This window comes from Myotis daubentonii, chromosome 18 (assembly GCF_963259705.1).
Source record: "Myotis daubentonii chromosome 18, mMyoDau2.1, whole genome shotgun sequence".
Taxonomy (NCBI): domain Eukaryota; kingdom Metazoa; phylum Chordata; class Mammalia; order Chiroptera; family Vespertilionidae; genus Myotis; species Myotis daubentonii.
This window is the reverse complement of record NC_081857.1, coordinates 38,856,766-38,884,737: the sequence shown is the minus strand read 5'-3', so window position 1 is coordinate 38,884,737 and position 27,972 is coordinate 38,856,766. Positions and strand designations below refer to the sequence as shown.

Here is a 27,972-nt window from a genome sequence, read left to right as displayed (position 1 = left end):
CAAGCCCGATTCAAAGGGTAATTAACAGATGGTATAATTTCCGAGCATTCTCCGCACCACATGGCTATTAGGGGAAGAGCAAAATGCCCACGCAGCCCCTAGATCCTCCCAAACCACAAAGTCAGAGGAAGTCCCAGGAGGCAGAGCCACCTCCCTGTCTCGGGAGCTGCCCTTGGCCTTGACTAGAAGGAAAAAGTTCATCTTGGTTAAAGGGGAGGAGATTCCTCTGCCACCTCCTTCCCCGTGTTCCTCACCATTGCCAGGAATGCAGTCTAACCCTCTCCCTGTCTCCGGGCCCATCTCCTTTCCATCCCCCTGGGGAGAAAGAGAAAAGCTGATTTCTCATTCTTAGCATCACTGTGGGGGTCACACGGAAGTTCCTTGAGTGGGGGTGGGGGGGCCTGTGAGGGGATTCTTGGCTCCTCTTTTGTGATCAGAGTACAGTATTGGCAGCTGGTCCCATGCTTTTTCAAACTGGGTTCTTCCAGACCCTCCGATGCCACTTGGTGGCCGAGGGCTTTCTTGGTCGGGGGAGCAGTGGAGTTGGGGCAAGTCCCTGACCCCCTCTCCCGCCCGGCGACACTATCTTAACTTGTTTCATATTTGGAGCTTCTACTTCATATCTTATTTGGGTTAAAAAAAAAAAAAAAAGGATGCTACTGCTAAATAAACTTTTGAAAACCATTGACCTTATCCAAACCCCTCTATTTAGAAAAGGGAAGTGCAGGCACAGGAATTGGACCAAGGTTGCACAGCTAGCGGGTGCGGGGGAGGCCGACTAAAGCCCTGGCCTCCTCTCCGAGCCAGCTCTCATCACAGCCAGGCCCCTGCTTACTCACCCAGTTGGCCCTGCAGTCCCTGGATGGTGGCCCTGGTTGGGGTAGGATAGAGGGGAATCCCCTTCCGGAGCACCCTAGCCTCCGCTTCTTCATGGTCAGCGTCCACACCAGAACTCCTGGAATCCTCTCACCCCTTTCAAGTGGACGGTCCAGGCCATGGGTCAGCAGGTGAAGAGGCCCAGGAGCCCTGTGCACTGGGCAGGGCGGTGTGCTGGTCACGAAGCTGTGGGTAGGAGGAGGGGAGTGACAGCTGGACATTGATGGTGAAGGAAGGAGGAGCAAGAGGTCATCTCTCCAGACAGAGGCCCGCTGGCAAGTGGAAAGCCTTGGTCCAGGCCCCCGGAAGCCTGTGTTAAAGCTTGGCTCCGCCCTTAGCCAGCCTTGGGACCCTGTACAAGTTTCTCCCTCTCTGGGCTTCAGAAGTGGCAATCTCAGCGTGTTTATACCAGCTGGCTTCTGCCCTACGACACTCCCAGCTCACCTCCCTGTGAAAAGCCCGGGTGGTGTCCAAACCACAAAGACATTCCTCCCAGCAGTGGGATCCCAAGGGACAGCCTGGCGAGGTCACAGCTTGATGAGGGGAGGGGCTCAGGGCCGCACTGTGCGTTCCCAGGGCCCTGGGGTGTCTCTGGGAAATGGGGGAGGCTTTGTACTGTCGAGAAAGGCCATTTTAGCTGAGACCTGTGGGAGGGGACAGTATGAAGGGCTCTTAGCAGCCAGCAGCAACCAGCAGTTATAGGTGGTGTGCGGTGGGCACTTGGCTTCTGGGAGCCCTTCAAAGTGTTTGGAAAACCTAAGCATACTTAGGGTAGCGCTGTTATTATTACTCGCTCTCTGGCTTCTGATCGTTGATTCCTCTCTAGGCGGTGGGAGGGATCTGGGATGGGGGTGGGTGGGTAGGTTCTGGACAAGAAGCTGAGAGCATCCACGCGGAGGAGGGCGCTGGGTGGGGCCCACCTCCTTCGGTGCGGCTGGCGTCGCCACTTTAAGGCGGCGGCGGCGCGAGCAGGTCTATGGTAATGAGCCGCCGCCGCCGCCGCCGCCGCTCTGCAGACCTCGCCGGCCCGCCGGGGAGGCGAGGGAGCGCGGGGCTAGGCCGGGGGCCGCGGCGACAGCAGCAGCCGCGGCGGGGACGCGAGGCGCGAGCGGGCGGCGCGTGGCCGTCGCGGGCGGCCGAGTCCGGGTGTCCAGCTCCGTGGGCGCAGGTGGGCGATCTCGCCGAGGCGGAGGAGGCACCCGGCGATCCGAGGAGCCGGCAGGGCCTGGGGCGCGCGGGGCCCGCGAGCGCAGGTGGGGAGAGCTGGGCGCGCAAGTGGAGACGCAGCGCCCACCCCGGGTGGTCGTGGTGACCCGGGCGCGGGCCCGGCTCGGGGAAAGGTGGGAACCCGAGCGCATCGGAGGACGCAGCGCCGGCCCCGCCGAGGCACCAAGGCGCAGGCCCCGCGGGGCGCACGGGTGGCCCCCGGGGACCTAGCGCCCCGGCCCGGGCATGAGGCGCGGCGGGGCCGGCAGGAGCCGGAGGAGGAGCCGCCGCCGCCGCTGACCCGGCCGGCCGGGAGCAGGGAGAGATGCGGAGCCGGGCGGCCCGCACCACGCTTCCCACGCCGCCGCTGCCGCCGCTGCTGTTGCTGCTGCTACTGCTGCTTCCGCCGCTCCTGGGAGACCAAGTGGGGCCCTGTCGTTCCCTGGGGAGCGGAGGACGCGGCTCTTCGGGGGCCTGCGCCCCGGTGGGCTGGCTCTGTCCGGCCTCGGCCTCGAACCTCTGGCTCTACACTAGCCGCTGCAGGGACGCGGGGACGGAGCTGACTGGCCATCTGGTGCCACACCACGATGGGCTGAGGGTCTGGTGCCCAGAACCCGGGGCCCACATCCCCCTGCCGCCAGCCCCCGAAGGCTGCCCCTGGAGCTGTCGCCTCCTGGGCGTCGGAGGCCACCTTTCCCCACAGGGCAAGCTCACCCTGCCCCAGGAGCACCCGTGCTTGAAGGCCCCACGGCTGAGATGCCAGTCCTGCAGGCTGGTGCAGACCCCAGGGCTCAGGGCAGGGGAACCGTCAGCAGAGGAGCCCACGGGTGGGCGTCGGAAAAGGAATGTGAATACAGCCCCCCAGTTCCAGCCCCCCAGCTACCAGGCCACGGTGCCCGAGAACCAGCCAGCAGGTACCCCTGTGGCTTCCCTGCGGGCCATCGACCCAGACGAGGGCGAGGCGGGGCGGCTGGAGTACACCATGGACGCCCTCTTCGATAGCCGCTCCAACCACTTCTTCTCCCTGGACCCCATCACGGGCGCTGTCACCACAGCCGAGGAGCTGGACCGGGAGACCAAGAGCACCCACGTGTTCCGGGTCACGGCGCAGGACCACGGCATGCCCCGGCGCAGCGCCCTGGCCACACTCACCATCTTGGTGACCGACACCAATGATCACGACCCCGTCTTCGAGCAGCAGGAGTACAAGGAGAGCCTCAGGGAGAACCTGGAGGTCGGCTATGAGGTGCTCACCGTCCGGGCCACTGATGGCGACGCCCCTCCCAATGCCAATATTCTGTACCGCCTGCTCGAGGGGCCCGGGGGCAGCCCCTCGGACGTCTTTGAGATCGACCCTCGTTCTGGGGTGATCCGAACGCGTGGCCCCGTGGACAGGGAGGAGGTGGAATCCTACCAGTTGACGGTGGAGGCAAGTGACCAGGGTCGGGACCCCGGTCCACGGAGCGCCACAGCCTCTGTTTTCCTGTCTGTGGAGGATGACAACGACAATGCCCCCCAGTTCAGTGAGAAGCGCTACGTGGTGCAGGTGCGGGAGGATGTGGCCCCGGGGGCCCCGGTACTCAGAGTCACAGCCTCAGATCGAGACAAGGGCAGCAACGCCCTGGTGCATTACAGCATCATGAGTGGCAACGCTCGGGGACAGTTTTACCTGGATGCCCAGACTGGCGCTCTGGATGTGGTGAGCCCTCTGGATTACGAGACGACTAAGGAGTACACCCTACGGGTTCGGGCACAGGATGGTGGCCGCCCCCCGCTCTCCAACGTCTCTGGCCTGGTGACAGTGCAGGTCCTCGATATCAACGACAATGCTCCCATCTTCGTCAGCACCCCCTTCCAGGCCACTGTCCTGGAGAGTGTCCCCTTAGGCTACCTGGTTCTCCACGTCCAGGCCATCGACGCTGACGCCGGGGACAATGCCCGCCTGGAGTACCGCCTCGCTGGGGTTGGACATGACTTCCCCTTCACCATCAACAATGGCACCGGTTGGATCTCCGTGGCTGCTGAGCTGGACCGGGAGGAAGTAGATTTCTACAGCTTTGGGGTGGAAGCCCGAGACCATGGCACCCCCGCGCTCACCGCCTCGGCCAGTGTGAGCGTGACCATCCTGGATGTGAACGACAACAACCCGACCTTTACCCAACCGGAGTACACGGTGCGGCTCAACGAGGATGCAGCCGTGGGCACCAGCGTGGTGACCGTGTCGGCCGTGGACCGCGATGCCCACAGCGTCATCACCTACCAGATCACCAGCGGCAACACCCGGAACCGCTTCTCCATTACCAGCCAGAGTGGTGGCGGGCTGGTGTCCCTGGCTCTGCCGCTGGACTACAAGCTTGAGCGGCAGTACGTGCTGGCTGTCACTGCCTCCGACGGCACGCGGCAGGACACGGCGCAGGTAGTGGTGAACGTCACGGATGCCAACACCCATCGGCCCGTCTTTCAGAGCTCCCACTATACGGTAAATGTCAACGAGGACCGGCCAGCGGGCACCACGGTGGTGCTGATCAGTGCCACGGACGAGGACACAGGTGAGAATGCCCGCATCACCTACTTTATGGAGGACAGCATCCCTCAGTTCCGTATCGATGCAGACACAGGGGCCGTCACGACGCAGGCAGAGCTGGACTATGAGGACCAGGTCTCCTACACCCTGGCCATCACCGCCCGAGATAATGGCATTCCCCAGAAGTCTGACACCACCTACCTGGAGATCCTGGTGAATGATGTGAATGACAACGCCCCTCAGTTCCTGCGAGACTCCTACCAGGGCAGCATCTATGAGGACGCGCCCCCTTTCACCAGCGTCCTGCAGATCTCAGCCACTGACCGTGACTCTGGCCTTAACGGCAGGGTCTTCTACACCTTTCAAGGGGGTGACGATGGCGACGGTGACTTTATCGTAGAGTCCACGTCGGGCATTGTGCGGACACTCCGGAGGCTGGATCGTGAGAATGTGGCCCAGTACGTCTTGCGGGCATATGCCGTGGACAAGGGGATGCCTCCAGCCCGCACGCCCATGGAAGTGACGGTCACTGTATTGGACGTGAACGACAATCCGCCTGTCTTTGAGCAGGACGAGTTTGATGTGTTTGTGGAAGAGAACAGCCCCATTGGGCTGGCCGTGGCCCGGGTCACAGCCACCGACCCTGATGAAGGCACCAATGCCCAGATCATGTACCAGATCGTGGAGGGCAACATCCCCGAGGTCTTCCAGCTGGACATCTTCTCTGGGGAGCTCACCGCTCTGGTGGACTTGGACTACGAGGACCGGCCTGAATACATCCTGGTCATCCAGGCCACGTCGGCTCCCCTGGTGAGCCGGGCCACCGTCCACGTCCGCCTGCTTGACCGCAACGACAACCCGCCAGTGCTGGGCAACTTTGAGATCCTTTTCAACAACTATGTCACCAACCGCTCCAGCAGCTTCCCCGGGGGTGCCATCGGCCGTGTGCCTGCCCACGACCCCGACGTCTCAGACAGCCTGACGTACAGCTTCGAGCGGGGAAACGAGCTCAGCCTGGTCTTGCTCAATGCCTCCACCGGGGAGCTGAGGCTGAGCCGGGCCCTGGACAACAACCGGCCCCTGGAGGCCATCATGAGCGTGCTGGTGTCAGGTAAGGAAGGGTCGAGGGGGTGGGCCTGGGCGGCTGGCCAGGGTGGAACTCCCGACCCCCCCCCCCCCGCCCCGTTCTGCCTGGTGCCTGGCACGGAGGTGGAGGGCAGAAGCTGGTTGGGAAGGAGCCCCAGGAGTCCTGGCTGCTAGAGCACAGGGCTGAGCTGGGCTGCTTCGGTTGGCTGCCCCTGCCCACCAGCCTGTGACGTGCTGGAGGAAGTCTTGTGAGGTTGCCCTGGCTGTGGCTGCCAGGAATTGTGAAAAAAAGGCGGGTGCAAGACTGGGGGGCGGAGTGGGGGGCAAAGAGCTGGGGGAGGGGAAGAGAGGCCAGTGGGCCCCTTCCGCACCCCTCATCCAGCAGGATTCTCCTGTGATCTCATGCAGAGCTGAGGCTGTGGGCACAGGGTTGCCGCCACAGGGTCAGGACCCTGCCCTCGGGCCTCTTGTGCCCCTTCTGGCTCCCAGCTGAGCCGCACACCAGCTGAGGGGGACTTTGTCTCCAGCATTCTTTTCCCTCCAGGCAGAAAGGCCTGGCCTGGCTCCCCCTTCAGAGCTCCCACAGGAAGTCAGGCCAGAGCTCATTGTCTCTGTCCAAACAGACCCCACTGTCAGAGGCCCTGGTTCGGTCCGGCTTGGGGGAGGGGCTGCAGGGAATCCCGGGGCAGGCCGAGACCTCCTGGGCCCCCTTGCCACCCCAGAGGCTGCTCTGAGGACACCGGGCCTTCCCTGCTGGCTGGGACCAGCCTGGGCTCTGGGAATGGGGTGCGAGGACCAGGATGAGCCAGGGGACTGATGGCCTTTGAGGGCAGAGCCCCCCGATCCGGTCGGGGAGGGAACAGAGTCCTGGAGTGTGGGAGCCTGGCCAGGACCCAGACGGGGCATTCCTGCTGCTTGGCCAAGCGCTCAGCCTGTAGACTCCCTGGACTGAAGGGGAGGGGGAGAAGGGTTGGGTGGGGGTGGCCTTTTTCTATCAGCTCTGGGGAGTGAGCGCCATCCACAAGGAGGGGCTGGCCCCAGATGCAGAGCCCTTCCCCAAGGCTCGGAACAACTGGGATCCTGTGAGGACCCCTCGTTACAAGGCTGCCCCTGGGGATGGGTTGATCACGGACCCCCACTCCACACATATCAGGGAGGGGAGTGTGGGCCCGGGGGAGGAAGAGGCAGGAGAGAGATGCAGGGCATGGCTTTAGATCCTCCCAAATCATGGTCCTTCCTGGGCAGACACTTTCCTGCCCATTCCTCTGGTGGCCAGGGTGTGGGGGCTTCTAGAGGTCACGAATAGGCCTCCATGCCTTCGAGGCTTCCGTTTCGCCTCCAAGAGGAGGGCGTGGGAGGCTGGGGTTCCTCTCTCCTGTGTCCTCCTCTCTGCTGGGAGGCCGGGCAGTGGGAAGGACAGCCGCTCCCTCTTGTCCTTGCCCCAGCCTGCCCTCAGCCAGTGAGGCAGGACACTGAGGGATGGTGGCAGAGCAGGCCCCACCCAGCTTTTGGGCTCCTATCGGGGCCGAGCCCCAGACCTCGGCTCCCCTCTGATAGAGGGGAAGGCCTCCCTGGCCCTCCAGCCCTAGCCCCACCCTCTCCCCTCAGCTCTGACCCTTGGAGGCAGTCGCCATGGCAACCCCAAAGTTCATGGAGGTTGGGGTAAGGGGGCATTGACTCCCACTGCCCCTTTGTTTTCCTTCTCTTGTTCTTTGTCTCTCCTTTCTTCCCGCCCCTGCCCATGGGGGCCCTTCTGCACTGCCCTTTCCAGTGCCCTCTCGCCTTCTCCTGTGCTGGTCTCTCCTTTCCCACTTTCTCTGTTGCAGGCTCTTTTCCTGGGCCTTTGTCTCCCCCTGTTTGGTCTCCACGTTGCTGCCTCTCTGATTTCCCCCCTCTTGTGCCCACTGGCCGCAGCTGCCCCAGCCCGGGCTGCTGGCGGTCCTGGACCTGCATCCTCCTTGCCTTTCTTCCTCTGCTAGGACACACAGGGGCTCCTGTCCAAGGCCCGCTCAGCCCACAGAGGGGCAGGCCTCCTGCAGCCTGCAGACTCCACTGGCACCTCTGCCAGGGGAAGAGAGACTTGGAGTCTGATTCTGCCACAGTCTGGGCCCTGGCGGTTTTCCAGGTGTGGCTGGCTGGGCGCTGGGCACAGGTAGTGTTTCCTGGGGTCAGAGGCCATGCCCAGGAGCATGCCTCAGGCAATGCACCTCCCACCCCTCTTCCCACCACAGCCTTTGCACCTGAGGGGCGACCCAGGTCAAGGCAGGGGAGAGGAACAAAAAGGAAGGAGAGAGCAGTAGGCTAACTGCTGGGGATGGGGGGCCATAGCAGAGTGGGCAGGTGGCCACAGATGGTGGACCAGATGGGAGGCAACAGAGACGTAGTGGGCGAGGGGCATAGGCGGGGCCTGGGGTGGTGGTGGGGGGAACCCAGGAAGAAGTGCTTGTTTCCAGGCTGCGTGGTGGTGAGGTTTCTCTGGGCCCTTGGCCTTGACTGTCCCCTCCCTTCCCTAATCAGCTGGAGCACTCTGTGTAGACTCTGGGGCTGCTTTCTGCCTGAAGGGCCTCTCCCCTCAAGGAATCACCAGGCAGAGGCCCCAGGTACACAAGAGTCCTGTGCCAGCACCCTACCCGAGTGCAGGGGGGTCTGAAAGAGGGAGCAAAGCAGGGCCAGAGGCCAATAGATCTGGGCAGGCTTCCCGGAGTAGGTGAGTTTAGGTGGCTGGGGAGGCCAGGTAGGAAGAACAGGCTGTGAGACAAGAGTGGGAGAAGCTGAGACGGGGGATGACTAGCAGAGTTGCTGAGAGAGTGGGCAGGCCTTGCAACCAGCCTCAGGCCGCGAGGCTGGAGGACAGGTGGGCAGTGAGCTGAGACATGGCTGAGATGGTCTTCCTCGCCTCACCTGAGCCCTCCGGTGTAGCCAGCCACCTCCAGTAGGTACAACAGAAAAGCAGAATCCGTTTGTACGGCAGACCCCTCTGTGACTCTCACCCGGCCCCAGAAACGCCACCTCCTGCCCCATTCCTGCTAGGGGGTTCTTTTTTATATCTACTCAGCGCCCCTTCCGCCGTGTTTTAAAAACTGTTTCTTCACGACGGAGACTGAATAGATTCTCATCAACATCTTAATATTTACTGAACACCCACTATGTGCAGGCCTCTGTAGGAAATGAAAACAGGAATGTTCCTTATAGCCCTGCCAAGCCATTCCCCCCTCCCCTTGACCTGCAGCGTGCATTTTCGAGCTAAATGAAGTCCATTCCCGTGTGTCTGTGCGTTCAGGTGTGTATGGCGTTGCTGGGCTTAGCGTGTGGGTGGAGTGAGACAGCAGAGTGTGTTAGTATGTAGCCGTTTGTGAGTGTGTGGCTGGCATCCTGGTGTGATGCCGCGAGCCAAGTGGGCGATGAGTAGTGAGAGGCCCTAGGGCCAGAGAAGACTTCAGCCCAGTGGGGCTCTGTCTAGGGTCTCAGCTGCCAGGCCTTTCCATCTGTGCCCCCAGACCCCTGAGCACCAGAGCAGTGGGTGCTGTTGCCACTGGCTAGGTGGCTCAGCTGGATTTCCTGGGGTGCAGCCCCCCCCCCAGATTATCCTTAGCAGCCCAGAGAATTGGATGGGAAGAATGCTTTGTGTGGGGCGTTGCTATGGGGATAGTGGCCTGCGCCCAAGCAGCCATGGGGCTCAGTGGGAGGAGGACCGGGTGGCCCACTGACCCAGTTCATCCCCCACCCTCTGCTGTGGTGGAGGAGGGGGAAGCACAGGCAGGGTCAGGGCTATGGCAGTGTGGAGATATAGAGTCTGAGGGGGCAGGAGGATTCGATTGGTGGGTCTCCCCTGGTGCTCTGGTCCTGTGGAGACGTAAGAAAAAGGCAGAATACAGTTCTCCTGCAGGGAAGCCTGAGGGAGCAGGCCGCATGGCTTGGGCAGAGGAAGGTGCACAGACATTAAAAGATGCACCATGCTTCATACCAGAGGGTTTGGGGAAAGAGCCCTTTAAAAAAAAAAAAAAAAAAAAGAATATTTTTATTGATTTCAGAGAGAAAGGGAGAGGAAGAAAGAGAAAATCAATGATGAGAGAGAATCATTGATTGGCTGCCTCCTGTACACCCCACACTGGGGATCCAGCCGGCAACCCATGCATGTGCCCTTGACCAGCAATCGAACTTGGGACCCTTCAGTCCACAGGCCAACACTCTATCCACTGAACCCAACCAGCTAGGGTGGGAGAGCACTTCTGAATATTGAATCCTATGCATCTCTGGGGGCCGATCCTCAAGGAGTGACTTGCCTACAGGTGGCATATCTCCTTGGCACCTTTATGCCAATTAGAAAAGGGAGCCCCTTCCTAGCCGGTTTTGGCTCAGCGCAGGCCTGTGAACTGAAGGGTCCCCGTTGAATTCCGGTCAAGGGCACATACCTTGGTTGCAGGCTCAGTCCCTGGGCCGGGTCAGGGCACATGAGGGAGGCAACCAATCGATGTGTCTCTCTCACATCGATGTTTCTCTAAAAAGCCAGACCCCTCCTGGCAACCGAGCCATACCAGAGCCCGCGCGCACCCCCGCTCGCTCTTGGTCCTGACCCGCATCGCCGCCTCTCCGCAGATGGCGTGCACAGTGTGACCGCCCAGTGCGCCCTGCGCGTCACCATCATCACGGACGAGATGCTCACGCACAGCATCACCCTGCGCCTGGAGGACATGTCCCCGGAGCGCTTCCTGTCCCCGCTGCTGGGCCTCTTCATCCAGGCGGTGGCGGCCACGCTGGCCACGCCCCCGGACCACGTGGTGGTCTTCAACGTGCAGCGGGACACCGACGCCCCCGGCGGCCACATCCTCAACGTCAGCCTGTCGGTGGGCCAGCCGCCCGGGCCCGGGGGCGGGCCGCCCTTCCTGCCCTCGGAGGACCTGCAGGAGCGCCTGTACCTCAACCGCAGCCTGCTGACGGCCATCTCGGCGCAGCGCGTGCTGCCCTTCGACGACAACATCTGCCTGCGCGAGCCCTGCGAGAACTACATGCGCTGCGTGTCGGTGCTGCGCTTCGACTCCTCCGCGCCCTTCATCGCCTCCTCGTCCGTGCTCTTCCGGCCCATCCACCCCGTCGGGGGGCTGCGCTGCCGCTGCCCGCCCGGCTTCACGGGCGACTACTGCGAGACCGAGGTGGACCTCTGCTACTCGCGGCCCTGCGGGCCCCACGGGCGCTGCCGCAGCCGCGAGGGCGGCTACACCTGCCTCTGCCGCGATGGCTACACGGGTGAGCCGGGGGCGGGGTGTGTTACCGTCGCCTCTTCCAGAGCGAGGCACAGGCTGCCCCGGCCATGCACACGCCCCGCTCGCTCTTTTACACCAACCTATGGAGGGAGGCAGAAAAGGGAGCCCTTCTTCTCCACCCCTCACCCCCTGCACCCCAAGCAGTGCCCCTGAGGTCAGCACTGGCTCCAGAGCCAACCCGCTTGGGCTGGTATCCCAGCTTCACCACCAGTAGCTGTGTGTCCTTAAGCAAGTTACCTAACCTCTCTGTGCCTCAGTATTTTAAAATAGCAATGATCAGGCTGCTTACATCATGTGGCAGCTGTGAGTGTTAATTTCATTGGCGGTTGTGAGGATGAATTTAGTTCATTTAATACGCGGAAAGCGCTGGCCTATGGAAAATGTTGGCTGAGATCTGGTGACTTGCTCCAGGTCTCACCTCGAAGCTAGATTAGAGGTGAGGCTGGGCCTCCACCCGGATCCCCCCCACCCACCCCACCCCCAGTGTAAGTTACCTGCCCGAGCTGCCCAAAGTGCTTTTCTCCCCAGGCATTGAGGGGAAGGCACAAGAGCTGGGAACACCGGAGGGGCTCAGGTGTGGGGGATGAGGGTGTTTCAGATTGTTGCACCTGTGTGACCCCGAGCAGCATAACCCCACCCTCCTCAGGTGCACAAAAGAGGGTCCTGCCCAGGAGGCCTCCCTTGGCCTGTGACCCAGTCGCTCTCCTGCTGGCTGCCTCTGCTTTGTGCTCCTGACCCCTCCCTGCAGGCCCTCGTTTCTCATCTGGACCCCCTTCACCTCTCCCCATGGCCTCCTCCCCATGCCTTAGGCCTGGCTCCCCCTCCACCAGAGCCATGCCCACGGCTCAGCCCGCAGCGGCGCCACCGCCTCCCCTGCTGCATCATCCTGCCCACAACTTCCCAGACTTGACTCCTCTCAGCTGCTGCTGAGGGTGGGGGGGAGGGGAGGGGTGGGTTTGGGGGAGGGGAGTGGAGTCTTTGTCCAGGAGGATGACAGGGGGGGCTTAGAGTAGGCGAACAACAGTTTCCATGGAAACAAGAGCCAGTCACTAGGCACAGGAGCTGAGAACCTATCTCTAGAATCTGGGAATGGGGAGGGAGAGAAAGGGGTGGGTTTTCCCATTGGAATTTTCAGCTCCTCCATTGAATCCTGGTCTGCTCCCAGCGCTCAGTTCCCACCTTAGCATCTCCCACGTGCACAGAGGTCCCAGTCTGGACCCCAGGGCTCAGGGTGGGAGGTCCCCGCCCCATTCCTGGGGAGTCCCCCTCCCCCTCCCCCCATGTCCCCATAACTCCGACAAATCCAAGTGGAAGCCTGGTCTCATCCCCAGGGAGGGAAACTGATCTTGGCACCCAACGGGACAAAAGCACCAATGGGGGGGAGGGAGGTAGGGAGGCGTTTGGCACCAGCTTCATGCTGACCTGCAGCTCTTCCTTCTGCGCACACTCACCCCTGCAGGGGCCAGAACACCCCCCAGCTTGCTTGGTACCAAAGGCCACTAGGGACCCGGGCCTTATGATCAGGGAGCTCACAGGCCCAAAAGGGGTACGGAAGGGCCGGGGAGCTTCAGGAACTTGCAGGAGAGTGGTATATGGGGTTGTGGTGAGAATGGTCCAGGGGGCCAGGTACAGCAGCGGGAAGGGCTGAGGTTTCTCAGAGGAGATGGAGGGAGAAAAGGGGTGCTGGGAGAGTGTGGGAATGCTGTGGGGTCACAGGAGGCCGTGGGAGGTGTCGCCTGGTGGGGAGGAGCCCCAGTCCCCCACCTGCTCTCAGGGACTTGGCCGACACCCTGCCTTCCCTCTTGCCCAGGTGAGCACTGTGAGGTGAGTGCCCGCTCAGGCCGCTGCAGCCCTGGCGTCTGCAAGAACGGGGGCACCTGCGTCAACCTGCTGGTCGGCGGCTTCAAGTGCGACTGCCCGTCTGGAGACTTCGAGAAGCCCTTCTGCCAGGTGACCACACGCAGCTTCCCTGCTCGCTCCTTCATCACCTTCCGAGGCCTGCGCCAGCGCTTCCACTTCACGCTGGCCCTCTCGTGAGTGGCTGGGCCTGGGGGGGCGGACGGGGGGGATGGTGGGAGTCCGCTGCCTCCTGTTCTACAGACAAGGCGAGCGGGCAGGCAGCGAGAGTGCTGGGTGCAGGTTGTTGGCAGAACCAGGTCTGTGCACTTGGAGTTGCCTGTGCACTTTGCCAGCAGACGTTCCTCACCCACCAGGGCCCACCTATGGCTCCTCCCACCCAGCCCTCGGGGGTGGGGAGCCAGCGGGCCAGGGTTCTGGTTCTGGTTTGGGCTCATCTTCCACATTCTAGCCCCATGGCCCACGGCCTTGACCGAGGTGTCGACTGTCTGGATGGTACTGAATAGGATCCAGGGCTAGTTGGGTGGCTGGGGAGCTGGCATGCCAATGGGTGCCCCATTCCCTGCCCCCGTCCCCGACTCCCGCACAGGTTTGCCACCAAGGAGCGTGACGGGCTACTGCTCTACAACGGGCGCTTCAACGAGAAGCATGACTTTGTGGCCCTCGAGGTGATCCAGGAGCAGGTCCAGCTCACCTTCTCTGCAGGTGATCTGGTTGCCCTGTGTCCTTGCCCGTCTCCCAGAGGCGCCATGCCTCTCAGCCCCTGTCCCCAAGTCACCCACTCTCCCAGCCAGACCTGGGCCCAGGACCAAGCATGGGCACACCCCCCCCTCCCCATTCCCAGCCCTCACCTGGTGTCCCAGCTTACCTGGGTCCTTTCCATAGGGGAGTCCACCACCACCGTGTCCCCGTTTGTGCCAGGGGGAGTCAGCGATGGCCAGTGGCACACAGTACAGCTGAAGTACTACAATAAGGTGGGTGTGGGGGGCGGTTAGGGAGTGGGCTGGTCCTGCCCTTGGCTCAGGTGCTCACGCAGACCTGGGTGGCACTGTCCCCAGGGGGTGGGTCATGGCATGTCTGCCTGAAAGGGAGGGAGGAGTGGGCATTTGTCACCTTGCTGGGGCATTTCCATTCCAGTGGGTAGTGCCAGATGCTCCCTATTCTGCTCGCCAAACGCAATGGACATTGCTTTAAGCTCATCAGTCATGTGACTGCACGTGTGTGCACATGTGTGGACACAAAGGGGTGTCAGTGCGCACCGGTGTCTTTGTGCCTGGCCCACGAACCTAGTCGGCTCCTGCCCACTGTTTCCCTTCTCTGCCTTCCCCGTCCACAGCCTCTGTTGGGCCAGACAGGGCTCCCCCAGGGCCCATCAGAGCAGAAGGTGGCCGTGGTGACGGTGGATGGCTGTGACACAGGGGTGGCCCTGCGCTTTGGAGCTGTGCTGGGCAACTACTCCTGCGCTGCCCAGGGCACCCAGGGTGGCAGCAAGAAGTAAGCAGGGGAGAGGGCCAGATGCCAGGGTGGGGTGAGAGGCTGGGCAGGGAGGGACGGTCGAGAGGAAGCCTTCGGGGGCCCTGAAAGGGGAACCAATCCAGATGGGGGCCCCCCTCACCTTGCGTCCCCCAGCCTGCTCAGCCTTCTGGGGGTAGGAGCAGGCGAGATTGGGGGATTAGAGCAGGGCCTTGTGGATTGGTGAGGAGAGGAGGTGGGTATGGGGTGCCTCCTCTCCCCCTGGCGCTGCTCTGCAGGGCCCCTTGGACCCCGAGGCCCTTCCTCTCTGGGGCCCGGTGGCAGGGTGTCGGGAGAAGGAAGAGCCACCGCTGCCCTTTCTGCTTTCATGGCACCCATTGTCGCTCCCCCCGCCAGGTCTCTGGATCTGACAGGGCCCCTGCTCCTGGGCGGGGTGCCTGACCTGCCCGAGAGCTTCCCTGTCCGCACGCGGCACTTTGTGGGCTGCATGAGGAACCTGCAGGTGGACAGCCGGCACGTGGACATGGCCGACTTCATCGCCAATAACGGCACCGAGCCTGGTATACGAGCCCGGGTGGGGTCTTAAAACCCCTCCAGCCACTGGCCCAGAACCCCGGCCTGAGCCCCCTTCTCTCCATCCCAGGCTGCCCTTCCAAGAAGAACGTGTGTGACAGCAGCACTTGCCACAACGGGGGCACCTGCGTGAACCAGTGGGATGCGTTCAGCTGCGAGTGCCCTCTGGGCTTCGGGGGCAAAAGCTGTGCCCAGGGTAGGAGGAGAGGCCGAGGCCCCGGAGCTGTCAACAGCGCTGGGAGCCCTGGCAGGGACGGGCACTGGGCGGGGCCCTGTCGAGCTGGGGCTGAGGGTGGGAAAGCGTGTCTGGGCAGAGCCCTGAGAAGGTAGCACAGGAGACAAAGGGCCCAGTGATAGACAGGCGTGGGCACAGCGTGGGGCGGGCCCAGGGCAGGTAAATGCTCTGGAGGGCGGGACCGACGAGGGAGTGGGCACCAGGAGAGGCAGTGCCCTGCCTCCCACGGGGCTGCCCCCACTGAGCATCATCTCTCCGGAGGCGCTCGTCTGCTCCGCCCCTCAGCCTGCCTTTATCTGCCTCCCCAGAAATGGCCAACCCCCAGCGCTTCCTGGGCAGCAGCCTGGTGGCCTGGCATGGCCTCTCGCTACCCATCTCCCAGCCCTGGCACCTCAGCCTCATGTTCCGCACACGCCAGGCCGACGGTGTCCTACTGCAGGCCGTCACCAGGGGGCGAAGCACCATCACCCTGCAGGTGACGCACGGGGGGAGGGCAGGGGGAGGTGGGTCCTGGCCAGGGCTGCTGCAGCCTCCAGGGGGCTGGTCTGAGATGGATCTTTCCTGGAAATGAAAAGGCAGGTGATCAGTTTGGTGGGTCGCTGCTGCCATCTGTTGGCCCTGAAGGAAATAACACCTTGTCCTCTGGCCTCAGTGGGGCAGCAGGATGGGTTTTCCCGTCCAGGAAGGGGGACCTTGGGCTGGAGAAGCTCCAGTCAAAGTGGTCTGATGACCCTCCTGTGTTTCCTCCCTCTGCCAGCTGCGGGAGGGCCACGTCGTGCTGAGTGTGGAGGGCACGGGCCTCCAGGCCTCCTCTCTCCGCCTGGAGCCAGGCCGGGCCAATGACGGCGACTGGCACCATGCACAGCTGGCGCTTGGAGCCAGCGGGGGCCCTGGCCATGCCATCCTGTCCTTCGACTATGGGCAGCAGCGGGCAGAGGGAAACCTGGGCCCCCGGCTGCACGGGCTGCACCTGAGCAACATTACAGTGGGAGGAGTGCCTGGGCCAGCCAGCGGTGTGGCCCGAGGCTTTCGGGGCTGTTTGCAGGTGAGCATCCTCCCCAGCCTTCCCAGCCAACCCCCACTCCATCCCCCTGCAACCACCACCACTGGGAGACCTGCTCTCCGGGGACCAACACTGCCCCTGTCCTTCCCAGGGCGTGCGGGTGAGCGAGACACCCAAGGGTGTTAGCAGCCTGGATCCCAGCCGCGGGGAAAGCATCAATGTGGAGCCGGGCTGTAGCCTGCCAGATCCCTGTGACTCGAACCCGTGTCCTGCCAACAGCTATTGCAGCGATGACTGGGACAGCTATTCCTGCAGCTGTGATCCAGGTGAGCCAGGGATCCAGGGAAATGGGGCAGGTTAGCAGGTGCCCGAGGTCTCCGTCTGGCTCTGCTGTGTGACCCGGGGCCACACACATCACGTCTCTGAGCCTCAGTCTCCTGCACTGCAAAGCCAGTGCTGGTATGATGCTCACAGTGTAAGGAGATGGATAAAGAAAGTGCTGGGGGAGGGTGGGAACTGAGCCTCGTCTGTCCTTCTGGTCCCAGGTTACTATGGTGACAACTGTACTAATGTGTGTAACCTGAACCCATGTGAGCACCAGTCCACGTGCACCCGAAAGCCCAGCGCCCCCCACGGCTACACCTGCGAGTGTCCCCCAAATTACCTTGGGCCATACTGTGAGACCAGGTGAGTGGGCCGGGCACACAATAGCAGGTCCCAGTGGCTACTGCCTACCTCTGGTGTGTCCCTCAGAGCACTGAGAACCTGGCTAAGTGGCAGTCAGGTTCAGAAGGGCCACCCAAGGCGACACCAGGCAAGACTGGCAGAGGGAGCTCATGCCTGCCTGGGCCCCTCTCTGCAGGATCGACCAGCCTTGCCCCCGAGGGTGGTGGGGGCACCCCACGTGCGGCCCATGCAACTGTGATGTCAGCAAAGGCTTCGACCCAGACTGCAACAAGACAAGCGGCGAGTGCCACTGCAAGGTGACAGCCCTGACCTAGGCCCTGACCTCTGCTCTGCACCTCCTGGGCCCTCGAGGGGGCCGTGGGAGAGGACTTCCTGCAGAGACTGCGGGCCCTGTGCCTTTGCTCTAATGCGGCGGGCAAGTCGCTCTTAGTCCTCATGTGTCTGGGAGGCTGGGGGACCCAGGACCAGTACTTAACTAGGGAGCTCCGGGCCAGCCGGACTGGTTGGTGTCTGACGGGCTAACCTCCCGGTCATTGTCAGTTAAATTTTTTGAATACTACTCTTGGGGCGGGGGGAACCTGGGGTCAGGGAGCCTCTCGCCAAGGGGCCACAGCGGAAAGGATCCATGAGCATCCAGCAGAGCCTGAGCCAGAAACCCTCTCCCCCTCCTCCCTCCCAGGAGAACCACTACCGCCCCCCTGGCAGCCCCACCTGCCTCCTGTGCGACTGCTACCCCACGGGCTCCTTGTCCCGAGTCTGTGACCCTGAGGACGGCCAGTGTCCATGCAAGCCGGGGGTCATTGGGCGCCAGTGCGACCGCTGTGACAACCCCTTTGCTGAGGTCACCACCAATGGCTGTGAAGGTGGGGCTCCCTCATGGGTGGGTGGCCCTCCTCACGGTGTGCCAGGTCCTGGTGTCCCAGGGAGGCCAGGAGCAGACCCTGGTGATAGACCCGAGGAGGGAGGGCCGGGGAGCCTGGGCAGAGCTGCAGGGGAGATCTGCTCCCGGTGACCGTGTGTGCTTCCCCGCAGTGAATTACGACAGCTGCCCACGGGCCATCGAGGCGGGGATCTGGTGGCCCCGTACCCGCTTCGGGCTGCCTGCTGCTGCCCCCTGCCCCAAAGGCTCCTTTGGTACGTGCTGAAGGCCTCGAGGCCTAGAATGTGATATGGAGGACTTAGCCTCTCATCGGTGGGGTGAGGGTGGAAAGCCCCTGGCTGCAGACCCCGGGACCCCCTTTCTGGCTTCTAGGACATAGAGACTCCAGGTCCCATCCTTCCCTGGATCATGGTTCCTCTGCTCCCAAGGGTGCCCAGGGGAATGGCGCCTACATCTTGGACTCTTAACACAAGTGCTGAGAGACCTGCAGTGTGCCCAGCACAGGGCTGGTTGCTGGGGATTCAAAGATGAACCCCACAGGGTTCTCAGCCTGAGCTCATCACCTGGTTTTGGAGTTATGCCACTTGTCATAGTCTGGGGAGCAAGGGATGTTGGGCGCTGTCCCAGGGGACCCAGCCCGGGATGGGGTTTGGTGCTGGTCCTCGGATTGATGATGAGCAGAGTTCTCAAGCAGAGAATGGCTGAGAGCAGAAGGTGGTGGCTGGAGGTGGGCAGGGACACTGGGGGGCTCAAGGAGGCCCTGCGCCCGTGCTCCTTAGCCCTTGTTTAGGCTCATCTGGCCAAGCCTTTGGCTTTAGTGTTGTGCACACTGTCCTTCCATTTTCACCTGGGCTACAGGAGGGCAGGGCCTCGTCTGCCTGTCTCCCGTCTCTAGCCCACGAGGTCTCAGTGGCCTCCGGTGCTCTCTTCCTGAGGCAGCCCTCTTGGCTTCCTTCCCCAGGGACCGCTGTGCGCCACTGTGACGAGCACAGGGGGTGGCTCCCCCCAAACCTCTTCAACTGCACCTCACTCACCTTCTCAGAGCTGAAGGGCTTTGTAAGTGAACCTCCTCACGGCCACCTCCTCCCTCCCCTTCCCCTGCCCAGGCTCACTTGGCCCGCCCAGCGTTGAGAAAGGGATTCTGGGATTCGAGCTCCTGCCTCCTGAGGCCCCGACTTGGAGAGGCCGTTTCTCCCTTGCTGAGGCCCCTGCACTCCAGTTCTGCCCTCTTGGGATGACCTCTCTGCCACCGTCCTGCGCTGACCCCTGCCTCCCCTCCCTCTGGTTCCGTCCTAGGCTGAGCGGCTGCAGCGAAACGAGTCGGGCCTGGACTCCGGGCGCTCCCAGCGGCTGGCCCTGCTGCTGCGCAACGCCACCCAGCACACGGCGGGCTACTTCGGCAGTGATGTCAAGGTGGCCTACCAGCTGGCCACACGGCTGCTGGCCCACGAGAGCGCCCAGCGGGGCTTCGGGCTGTCGGCCACCCAGGACGTGCACTTCACTGAGGTGGGGCTCCGAGGGGACAGGGGTGCCTCATAGTGAGGAGGGGTCTCTGAGTGAGTCCGCTCCTGAGGGCAGAGTCCAGAGCTCTCCCCGCCCCGCCTTTGGGCAGCTCCTAGCTGGCATGAGACCTCCGTGAGATCTCCTGAGCCATGGCCCAGCACCTGGGTAACTTAGAACACCTCTTCCCAATGCTTTCCTTTTCTTTATTTTTTAAAATATATTTTTGTTGATTTCAGAGAGGAAGGGAGAGGGCGAGAGAGAGAGAAACATCACTGATGAGAGAGAATCATTGATTGTCTGCCTCCTGCACGCCCCCACTGGGGATAGAGCCTGCAACCTGGGCATGTGCCCTGATCGGAAATTGGACCATGACCTCCTGGTTCATAGGTCGATGCTCAACCACTGAGCCACACCGGCCAGGCCCAATGCTTTTCATAGCAAGGTGCCCATAAACAATAACGTTTGTATTGAAGGTTGGTCTGACCAGGCTTCTCTGCCCACAGTGCCAGGGTAGGGCCTGGGCAGCTCGGAGAGATGAGGAAGGGAAGGTGGGTGGGGAGCCAGGGCTGGTCTAGACACAGGCTGGCGCCTAGGAGTGGGGATGAGGGGTGGGGGGCTGCGGGCACAGCCCACCGTAACCATGCCCACCCCCAGAATCTGCTGCGGGTGGGCAGCGCCCTCCTGGACGCGGCCAACAAGCGGCACTGGGAGCTGATCCAGCAGACGGAGGGCGGCACCGCCTGGCTGCTGCAGCACTACGAGGCCTACGCCAGCGCGCTGGCCCAGAACATGCGGCACACCTACCTCAGCCCCTTCACCATCGTCACGCCCAACATCGGTGAGACTGATGCCCGAGGCGGGGAGGGGTTTCCTGAGAGAGTCCCTGGAGAGGGTGGCCCTGCCGGCCTCACCTCGGTCTGACCTGCGTCCCCTCCCTAGTCATCTCCGTGGTTCGCCTGGACAAGGGGAACTTCGCGGGGGCCAAGCTGCCCCGCTACGAGGCGCTGAGGGGGGAGCGGCCCCCGGACCTTGAGACCACGGTCATTCTGCCCGAGTCTGTCTTCAGAGGTCAGTGGGGGCCTAAGGGTGGGTCAGGGGCCAGGCTGGGGTGCCTGTGCAGGGCCCCGCTGAGTGGACAGTGTTCCTACCCCAGAAGCACCCCCCGTGGTCAGGCCCGCGGGCCCCGGGGAGGCCCAGGAGCCCGAGGAGCTGGCCCGGCGTCAGCGGCGGCACCCGGAGCTGAGCCAGGGCGAGGCCGTGGCCAGTGTCATCATCTACCGCACCCTGGCCGGGCTGCTGCCCCATAACTATGACCCGGACAAGCGCAGCCTGAGGTGAGTGGCTGGGGAGACCAGGGTAGGAGGGGGGGGTTTGAGTGCAGGCTGGTGGGGGAGTGCTGAGACTCAGAGCAGGACCGGGGTTGCGGGGGACATCTCAGCGGTGAGGGGCGTGCCCCAGTCATACAACTACCGACCCCCACGGTGACGGTGGACCCGCTTGCCCGCATCAGGGTTCCCAAGCGCCCCGTCATCAACACGCCCGTGGTGAGCATCAGCGTCCATGACGACGAAGAGCTGCTGCCCCGCGCCCTGGACAAGCCCGTCACCGTGCAGTTCCGGCTGCTGGAGACGGAGGAGCGGACCAAGCCCATCTGTGTCTTCTGGAACCACTCGATCCTGTGAGCCTGCACTGCCCGACCCCCCTGAGGCTTGGGGCCCCTGGGCACCCCAACACCCTGGCTCCTGACCCTGCCTCCCTCCTGCAGGGTCAGTGGCACAGGCGGCTGGTCGGCCCGAGGCTGCGAAGTCGTCTTCCGCAACGAGAGCCACGTCAGCTGCCAGTGCAACCACATGACGAGCTTCGCCGTGCTCATGGATGTGTCCCGACGGGAGGTGGGCCCTCGGGGGTGCCCGCAGAGCTGGGGAGGGAGCCCAGGCACTGGCTGGGGGCTCAGGCCCTGCTCTTCCTAATGCCCCCCCTTGCCACCCACCCCGCAGAACGGGGAGATCTTGCCGCTGAAGACGCTGACGTACGTGGCCCTAGGGGTCACCCTGGCTGCCCTGCTGCTCACCTTCCTCTTCCTCACTCTCCTGCGTGCCCTGCGCTCTAACCAGCACGGCATCCGCCGGAACCTGACTGCCGCCCTGGGCCTGGCTCAGCTGGTCTTCCTCCTGGGAATCAATCAGGCTGACCTCCCTGTAAGATGTCCCTCCTCACCCAACACCCCTAGTTCTCAGCTCCCAGGCTCCCAGATGAGTCCTCCCCACCCCCCACTCACCTCAACCTGCTCCTGCAGCAGTAACTGTCCAAGAGGCCAGCCCGGGGCCTGGCCCAGGTTTCCTCTTTTCTAGCTCCCTTACTTCCCCAGCACCCTAGAAACGCCTTCCTCTGGCCCAGACTCCCCCTGAAGCACCCCCCGACACCCAGGCCATCACCCTCTGCGGAAACCGCGCTCGGGGGGTACCTGGGGTGCCCGGCCTGACCTGGCCCGGCCCTCAGTTCGCTTGCACAGTCATCGCCATCCTGCTGCACTTCCTGTTCCTCTGCACCTTCTCCTGGGCTCTGCTGGAGGCCTTGCACCTGTACCGGGCGCTCACCGAGGTGCGCGACGTCAATGCCGGCCCCATGCGCTTCTACTATATGCTGGGCTGGGGTGTGCCTGCCTTCATCACAGGTACCCACCCGTTCCGGGCCTTGAGGTCCCATACCCCTTCACGGCCCACCGTCATGCTGCGTTCTCCCGCCGTATCCCAGGCCCAGAGGCGCCACATCCCAATGCCCAGGCCAGCTTCTCCATGTGTCCCTCTGGTTGAACCCAGTCCCTGAAGCCCCCACGCGGGGGCTGGGTCCCGCGTGCCCGAGAGGACGGCATGGACAGATGGGGGGCAGCACCCGTCACTTTCTGTGCCTGGCCCTGTGAGCCCACTTGATGGCCTGACTGCTTCCCAGCGCTGACCACCCCTTCCCCTGCTGCTGTCCCCGTGCTCCCAGGTCTAGCCGTGGGCCTGGACCCCGAGGGCTATGGGAACCCCGACTTCTGCTGGCTGTCCATCTACGACACCCTCATCTGGAGTTTCGCTGGCCCCGTGGCCTTCGCTGTCTCGGTGAGTGCTGGAATGGGGGGGCGGGGCTGGGTGTGAGTTGAGTCCTCAGATCCTCGGAAACACTGAGGCTGCCGGGCTGTGGGTGGAAGCTGGCTGCCCCTGATGATCCTCCTCGTGCCTCCTGCTCCCCTGCTAGATGAGTGTCTTCCTGTACATCCTGGCGGCCCGGGCCTCCTGTGCGGCCCACCGGCAGGGCTTTGAGAAGAAGGGCCCTGTGTGAGTACAGGGTGTGGGTGCCGGGCAGTGGATGGGCGGCGTTGGGAGGCCGCATGGCCTGGCCCACTCACAGTCCGCCCCGCTCCCCAGCTCGGGCCTGAGGCCCTCCTTCGCTGTCCTGCTGCTGCTCAGTGCCGCGTGGCTGCTGGCACTGCTCTCCGTCAACAGCGACACTCTCCTCTTCCACTACCTCTTCGCTGCCTGCAATTGCATCCAGGTACCCGGCTGCCCGAGCCTGGGGGAGCCCCACGGAGACAGGAGGGGGAGCGGGGCTGTGGGTGCTCCAATGGGCACTGACACAGCTGCTGCCTCCTGCCTGCCAGGGCCCCCTCATCTTCCTCTCCTACGTGGTGCTTAGCAAGGAGGTCCGGAAAGCACTCAAGTTTGCCTGCAGCCGTAAGCCCAGCCCTGACCCTGCTCTGACCACCAAGTCTACCCTGACCTCGGTGAGGGGCCCAGGGCTCAGGGAGGAGGAGGGCTCTTGGGGAGTCGGGGGAGAGGCACGAGGCCCCAGGAGCCTGCTCTCTGCGCTTTGGTCCCACTTTCTCTCCATCCCTACATTCTTTCCTGGAAGGAGGAAGGGGCGGTAGAGTGGTATGTGTGGCCTGGGAAGAGGGGGCCCCGAGGGGAGGGGAGGGGGCCTTTGACTTGGGAGACAGGGCCTGGAGTTTGGAAGAATCAGGTGAGGAAGTGGCCAGGACAGGTAATCAGGTCCTGAATGCCCAACACCTGAGAACCCCCTGGGCTCCAGGTAAATTCTCCGCGTCTCCCAGGAGGCCCTCAGGAGACAGCTCCTAGTACCGTCTCTTACCAACAAGCCCGTATACAGCCGAGTCCGGGTGCTCGGGGGTGCACAGGACTGGCACAGCGATGGCAGAGCCACAAGCACTACTGGGCCCTGCGATGGGAGGCAGCGGAGATGTGGGCCTCTCTCTTCCAGACGTGGGGTGTGGGAGGTGGGACTTGGGGCAGGCTCCCCCAGCTCTTCTGCTTCCAGCCTAGGACCGCCCCCCATCTTGCTCCTGCACTCACTGACCCCTCTGTTCCCCATCCAGTCCTACAACTGCCCCAGCCCGTATGCGGATGGGCGGCTGTACCAGCCCTATGGAGACTCGGTCGGCTCTCTGCACAGCGCCAGCCGCTCGGGCAAGAGTCAGCCCAGCTACATCCCCTTCTTGCTGAGGTGAGCCCAGTGACGGGGGGGGAGGAGGGGGCAGGAGAGTAGGGGGAGAAGAGCCCTGTGCATGCCAGGTCCAGCCAGCCGGCTGCTGGGAGCGTGCACCGAGGCTGACCCGGTGGCAGCTTGAGTTAACGGTAAGGACACAGGGCAGAACTGGGAAACCCAGGAGAATGGGACCCTGGGCAAGGCACAGGCTGACCCGGCCGGCATGGCCTTGTCTTCTTAGGGAGGAGTCCACACTAAACCCTGGGCAGGTGCCCCCTGGCCTGGGGGACCCCAGCAGCCTATTCCTGGAAGGTCAAGACCAGCAGCATGGTGAGGACGGGGACCCTGACGGCTAGTCGGGTGGGGGTGCAGCTGCCTGGGTTCTGCTGAGAGTGGGCAGAGGCAGGTGGGCCGGCTCTGAGCTCTCTCCCCCTCCCAGACCCTGACACAGACTCCGACAGTGACCTGTCCCTAGAAGATGACCAGAGCGGCTCCTATGCCTCGACCCACTCATCGGACAGCGAGGAGGAGGAGGAGGAGGAGGCGGCGGCCGCCTTCCCCGGAGAGCCAGGCTGGGACAGCCTGCTGGGGCCCGGGGCCGAGAGGCTGCCCCTGCACAGCACCCCCAAGGGTGGGCCGGCGCCAGGGCTGTGGCTTTTGAGGACCAGGGGGCGGGCAGAGGGCCTGGGATTCCTGGGGGGCAACACGCGGGCGGTGACTCTCAGCTGTCTGCCTTCTCTGGGACTCATCTACTTCCTTCCTCCACCAGACGGCGTCTCGGGGCCCGGGAAGGCCCCCTGGCCGGACTTTGGGACCACAGCGAAGGAGAGTGGTGGCCATGGGGCCCCTGAGGAGCGTCCTCGGGAGAATGGAGATGCCCTGGCGTGGGAGGGGTCCCTGGGCCCGCTTCCAGGCCTCTCTGCCCAACCTCACAAAGGTGAGTGGGCAGCCTCACCCCCCACACTTGCCCTGCGGCCAGTGGGGCTCGCGAGGGCCGCCCCATGCTCTCACCACCTGCTCCTCATGGCACCTGCCCTCCTGGCCCACAGGCATCCTCAAGAAGAAGTGTCTGCCCACCATCAGCGAGAAGAGCAGCCTCCTACGGCTGCCCCTGGAGCAGGGCACGGCGTCTTCTTGGGGCTCCTCGGCCAGCGAGGGCAGCCGGGGTGGGCCCCCTCCCCGCCCACCACCCCGACAGAGTCTCCAGGAGCAGCTGAACGGGGTCATGCCCATCGCCATGAGCATCAAGGCGGGCACGGTGGACGAGGACTCGTCAGGCTCCGAGTGAGTGTGACCGGGGGAGCGGGACGGGGTACAGAGGCCCCGGCTGGGCTCGGAGCTCCCCAGCCGGCTCTGGTTGGCAGTCAGAGGACGAACGGGCGGAGTGTGGCCCAGCTCCCTCACGGTGACGTGCCCACAAACCACAGTGCCCTGTGGGCATCGGGCAGAGCGGGAGGGTGGGGAGCTGGGCTGCTTTTCCGTTTCCTTCTTCTGGTGGAAGCTTCTCGCTGTCTGCTCTGCTCCGACTAACCCTCCGTCTGCCTTTTCTGTCGCTTCCTTTCCTGCCTCTCCAGATTCCTCTTCTTTAACTTCCTGCATTAACTCTGGGCCGGTGGTTCCCACACCCCAGGCTCCCTTGCCTTCCCCAGCGGCACTCATGCCCCACTCCTGTCTTGTGCTTTATCCTGCCCCCGCTCCCCGCCGCCCGCCGCCTGCCCGCAGCAGCGATGAAACGTCCATCTGAGGAGCCTGGGCCTTGCCGGGAGGGGCACCCCCCCAAGGCCATCTAGTGCCAACTCCCTCCCCCACCAGCCCCTCACTGCACTTTGGACCCCTGGGGCCAACATCTCCAAGACAAAGTTTTTCAGAAAAGAGGAAAAAAAAATTTAAAAAAGGATCTCCACTCTCATGACTTCAGGGATTAATTTTTTTTATATGCTGGAAACTGACTCCCCATTCCCTTCCCAAAGAGGATAGGACCTCCAGGAGGCTCCCAGCCTCTCCTCGGTTTCCCATCTGCTGTGCCTCTGGGAGGAGAGGGACTCTTGGGGGGCCTGCCCCTCATTTGCCATCACCAAAAGGAAAGGACGAAGCCACACGCACCCAGGGTGCCGAGCCAGGCAGGCTGCCCCGGGCCCCGCCTGGGCCGCCCCTCCCAGGAACTGAAGAAGCCCGTCTGGAGAGGGAGCCGAAGGACTCGGCGCCCCCGGACCCCCAAATGCTGCATGAACACATTTTGAGGGGAACCCGTGCCCCGGGCGGCGGCCGGGCCACCCCTGCTCCTCTCCTTTTCCTGGACTCGGCCACGCGCTGCAGCCCAGGCGTTTGCTCAGTTCGCTGACCCAAAAGTGCTTCATTTCCCTGCCAGACCCGCACGCCCCGCGGGGAAGGCCAGTCACGTTCAGTTGCGCTTCTTTGCTGTCGTGTGGGTGGGACGGGGAGAAGAGTGAATACAGTGCTGGCTCAGTGGCTCCCAGCATCAGCCTCAAGTCTGGGTTCTGGGGTCCTCCCAAAATCAGGCCGACGACCCCACTCAGCTGCTGTGGCCTCTGAGACATGTTCTAGTTTTAACCCCTTCTGGGAATTGGCTCTCTTCTTCAAAGGACCAGGTCCTGTTCCTCTTTCTCCTTCTCCCCCCGCCCCAGCTCCCTGCGAAGAGAGAGTTAATATATATTTTTTATTTATTTGCTTTTTTTGTGTGTGTGTGGGGATGGGTTGGTATCCGGTCCCAGGGGGTCTGATGTGGCTGTTACCGGTTGGGTGTGTGCCCCGCAGTCCTGGCATGGGGCCCAAGGCCCTTCCCCTTGCTCCAGGCTGTCATCTCCCTGCCCCTCCTCCCCCTCCTCAGTTTTGCCAACTGCTACTCATGTGAGTCACCGTTTCTGCTAAGCATGTAATCCAGACTTGTCATGGACTTGCCTCTGGAGCAGGTGAAAGAGCTCCCGTTTCTCATGTGTAAGGCTGGTCTCTGGCTTTCCTGCCCTGGTTCCTCCCCTCTCCACTCAGTAATTCCTGCAAAGGGTTAAACATGTCACTGGTTTTCACTACTGATGACTTGACTTAAAAAAATACAGATGCTGGATGCTAACTTGACATTAACCATCAGATTGTACAGTTTGTTACTGTAAATATCGTAGGGTTTTGTGCTTGTTTTTGTTGTTTTATTTTTTCCATTTTCCCATACTACTGAATAAACTAGTTCTGTGCGGGTTGAGCACTGTCATTATTGCTTCGGTGCGGTGCTCATCTTTCTGGCCTTTAAATATAAGAGCAGGCAGGACCGGGAGGTCAGGAAATCAGACAAGTGGCTGGTGTGACTAGACTCGCTACCAGCATCCCAGCATGCTCCCCAGACAGCCTCATCAACACAGGGCCCGTGTCCCGGCATTTCCAAGGAAGATGTGGCGGAAAAGTTTCATTTTCGCGAGAAGGGACTTGTGTAGCTGGAGAGGAGGCTGGAGAAGGGACTTGTGTAGCTGGAGAGGAGACTGGCGGAGCAGGCAGGTTTCCAGCCCAAACCCCCAGGGCTTGCACCCTTTGGGCAGAATTCAGGAGACAGGGAGGGCGGAGTTGAGAGGCTGATGGGAATTTCAAGGTGCTTAGTGACAGGGCACCTCCTAACGCTACTTCTCTGGGCTACTTTGTGTGTTTATTTCCCAATGGAAATGAAGCAGCTGCTCATACTCCAAGACAACCGTGTCCTCCACAACATTTCTTCTGTCCCCAAGTTTTGTGTTTTTCAAAGGTCTGTTTAACAAATGAGGTGGGGGGCAGTTAAGGGTGGTGATTAAGAACACAACCCCAGGCCCTGGCGGGGTAGCTCCCTTGGTTAGAGCATTGTCCTGATATGCCAAGGTTGTAGGTTCAATCCCCGGTCAGGGTACATACAAGAAGCAACTAATGGATGCAACGGATCAGTGTTTCTCTCCTTCTCTCTCTCTCAAGTCAATAAATTAAAAACATTTTAAAAAGGAACACAAACCCAAGAACTGGATTGAGTGGCTTCATCTCTCTGCCTTAGTTTCTCTGCCTGCAAAATGAGGATGATAATAACATCTGCCTAATTGAGCTTTTATGAGAATTAAATGAGTTAACACATAAAGTGCTTACAACCGTTCACGGTGCATAGCAAGAGGTCCATGAACGTTGGTTTCCCTTGTTACTACTGGGTGGGGGTAGGGGTGGATGCATAGAGGCAAATAGAAAGCCAGACCAAAGGGAAGGAAGCAGGTAGCTGACCAAGGACTGCTGTGGCAGGCAGGCCTCCTCCCTAGTTGGCACTGCCTACTAGGTTCAAGCAGGTTTGGAGGGGGTTGGGGTGGG

General features: G+C 62.4%; 1 protein-coding gene across 3 annotated transcripts; it reads left to right on the top strand.

Annotated features, from left to right (window-relative positions):
* Positions 1–1,804: 1,804 nt before the first annotated feature.
* On the top strand, positions 1,805–26,860 carry CELSR2 (cadherin EGF LAG seven-pass G-type receptor 2). 3 transcript variants are annotated; one of them, XM_059674741.1, is made up of 34 exons: positions 1,805–5,717; positions 10,289–10,936; positions 12,764–12,986; positions 13,400–13,515; positions 13,696–13,784; positions 14,147–14,304; positions 14,680–14,843; positions 14,927–15,052; positions 15,400–15,566; positions 15,849–16,136; positions 16,246–16,420; positions 16,640–16,781; positions 16,957–17,077; positions 17,461–17,644; positions 17,814–17,915; positions 18,623–18,717; positions 18,958–19,167; positions 19,819–20,002; positions 20,104–20,232; positions 20,318–20,498; positions 20,675–20,842; positions 20,930–21,056; positions 21,162–21,362; positions 21,664–21,838; positions 22,156–22,268; positions 22,405–22,484; positions 22,575–22,701; positions 22,808–22,930; positions 23,540–23,667; positions 23,891–23,979; positions 24,089–24,280; positions 24,419–24,586; positions 24,699–24,933; positions 25,372–26,860. In XM_059674741.1, the coding sequence occupies exons 1-34, from the start codon at positions 2,408–2,410 to the stop codon at positions 25,391–25,393; spliced, it is 8,760 nt and encodes a 2,919-aa protein (XP_059530724.1). In that variant the 5' UTR covers positions 1,805–2,407; the 3' UTR covers positions 25,394–26,860. The 3 variants fall into 3 exon arrangements, with proteins under 3 accessions (XP_059530724.1, XP_059530726.1, XP_059530723.1); XM_059674743.1 differs by having other exon boundaries at positions 1,806–5,717; positions 25,620–26,860; XM_059674740.1 differs by having other exon boundaries at positions 1,806–5,717; positions 25,224–26,860.
* The last annotated feature ends 1,112 nt before the right edge of the window (positions 26,861–27,972 follow it).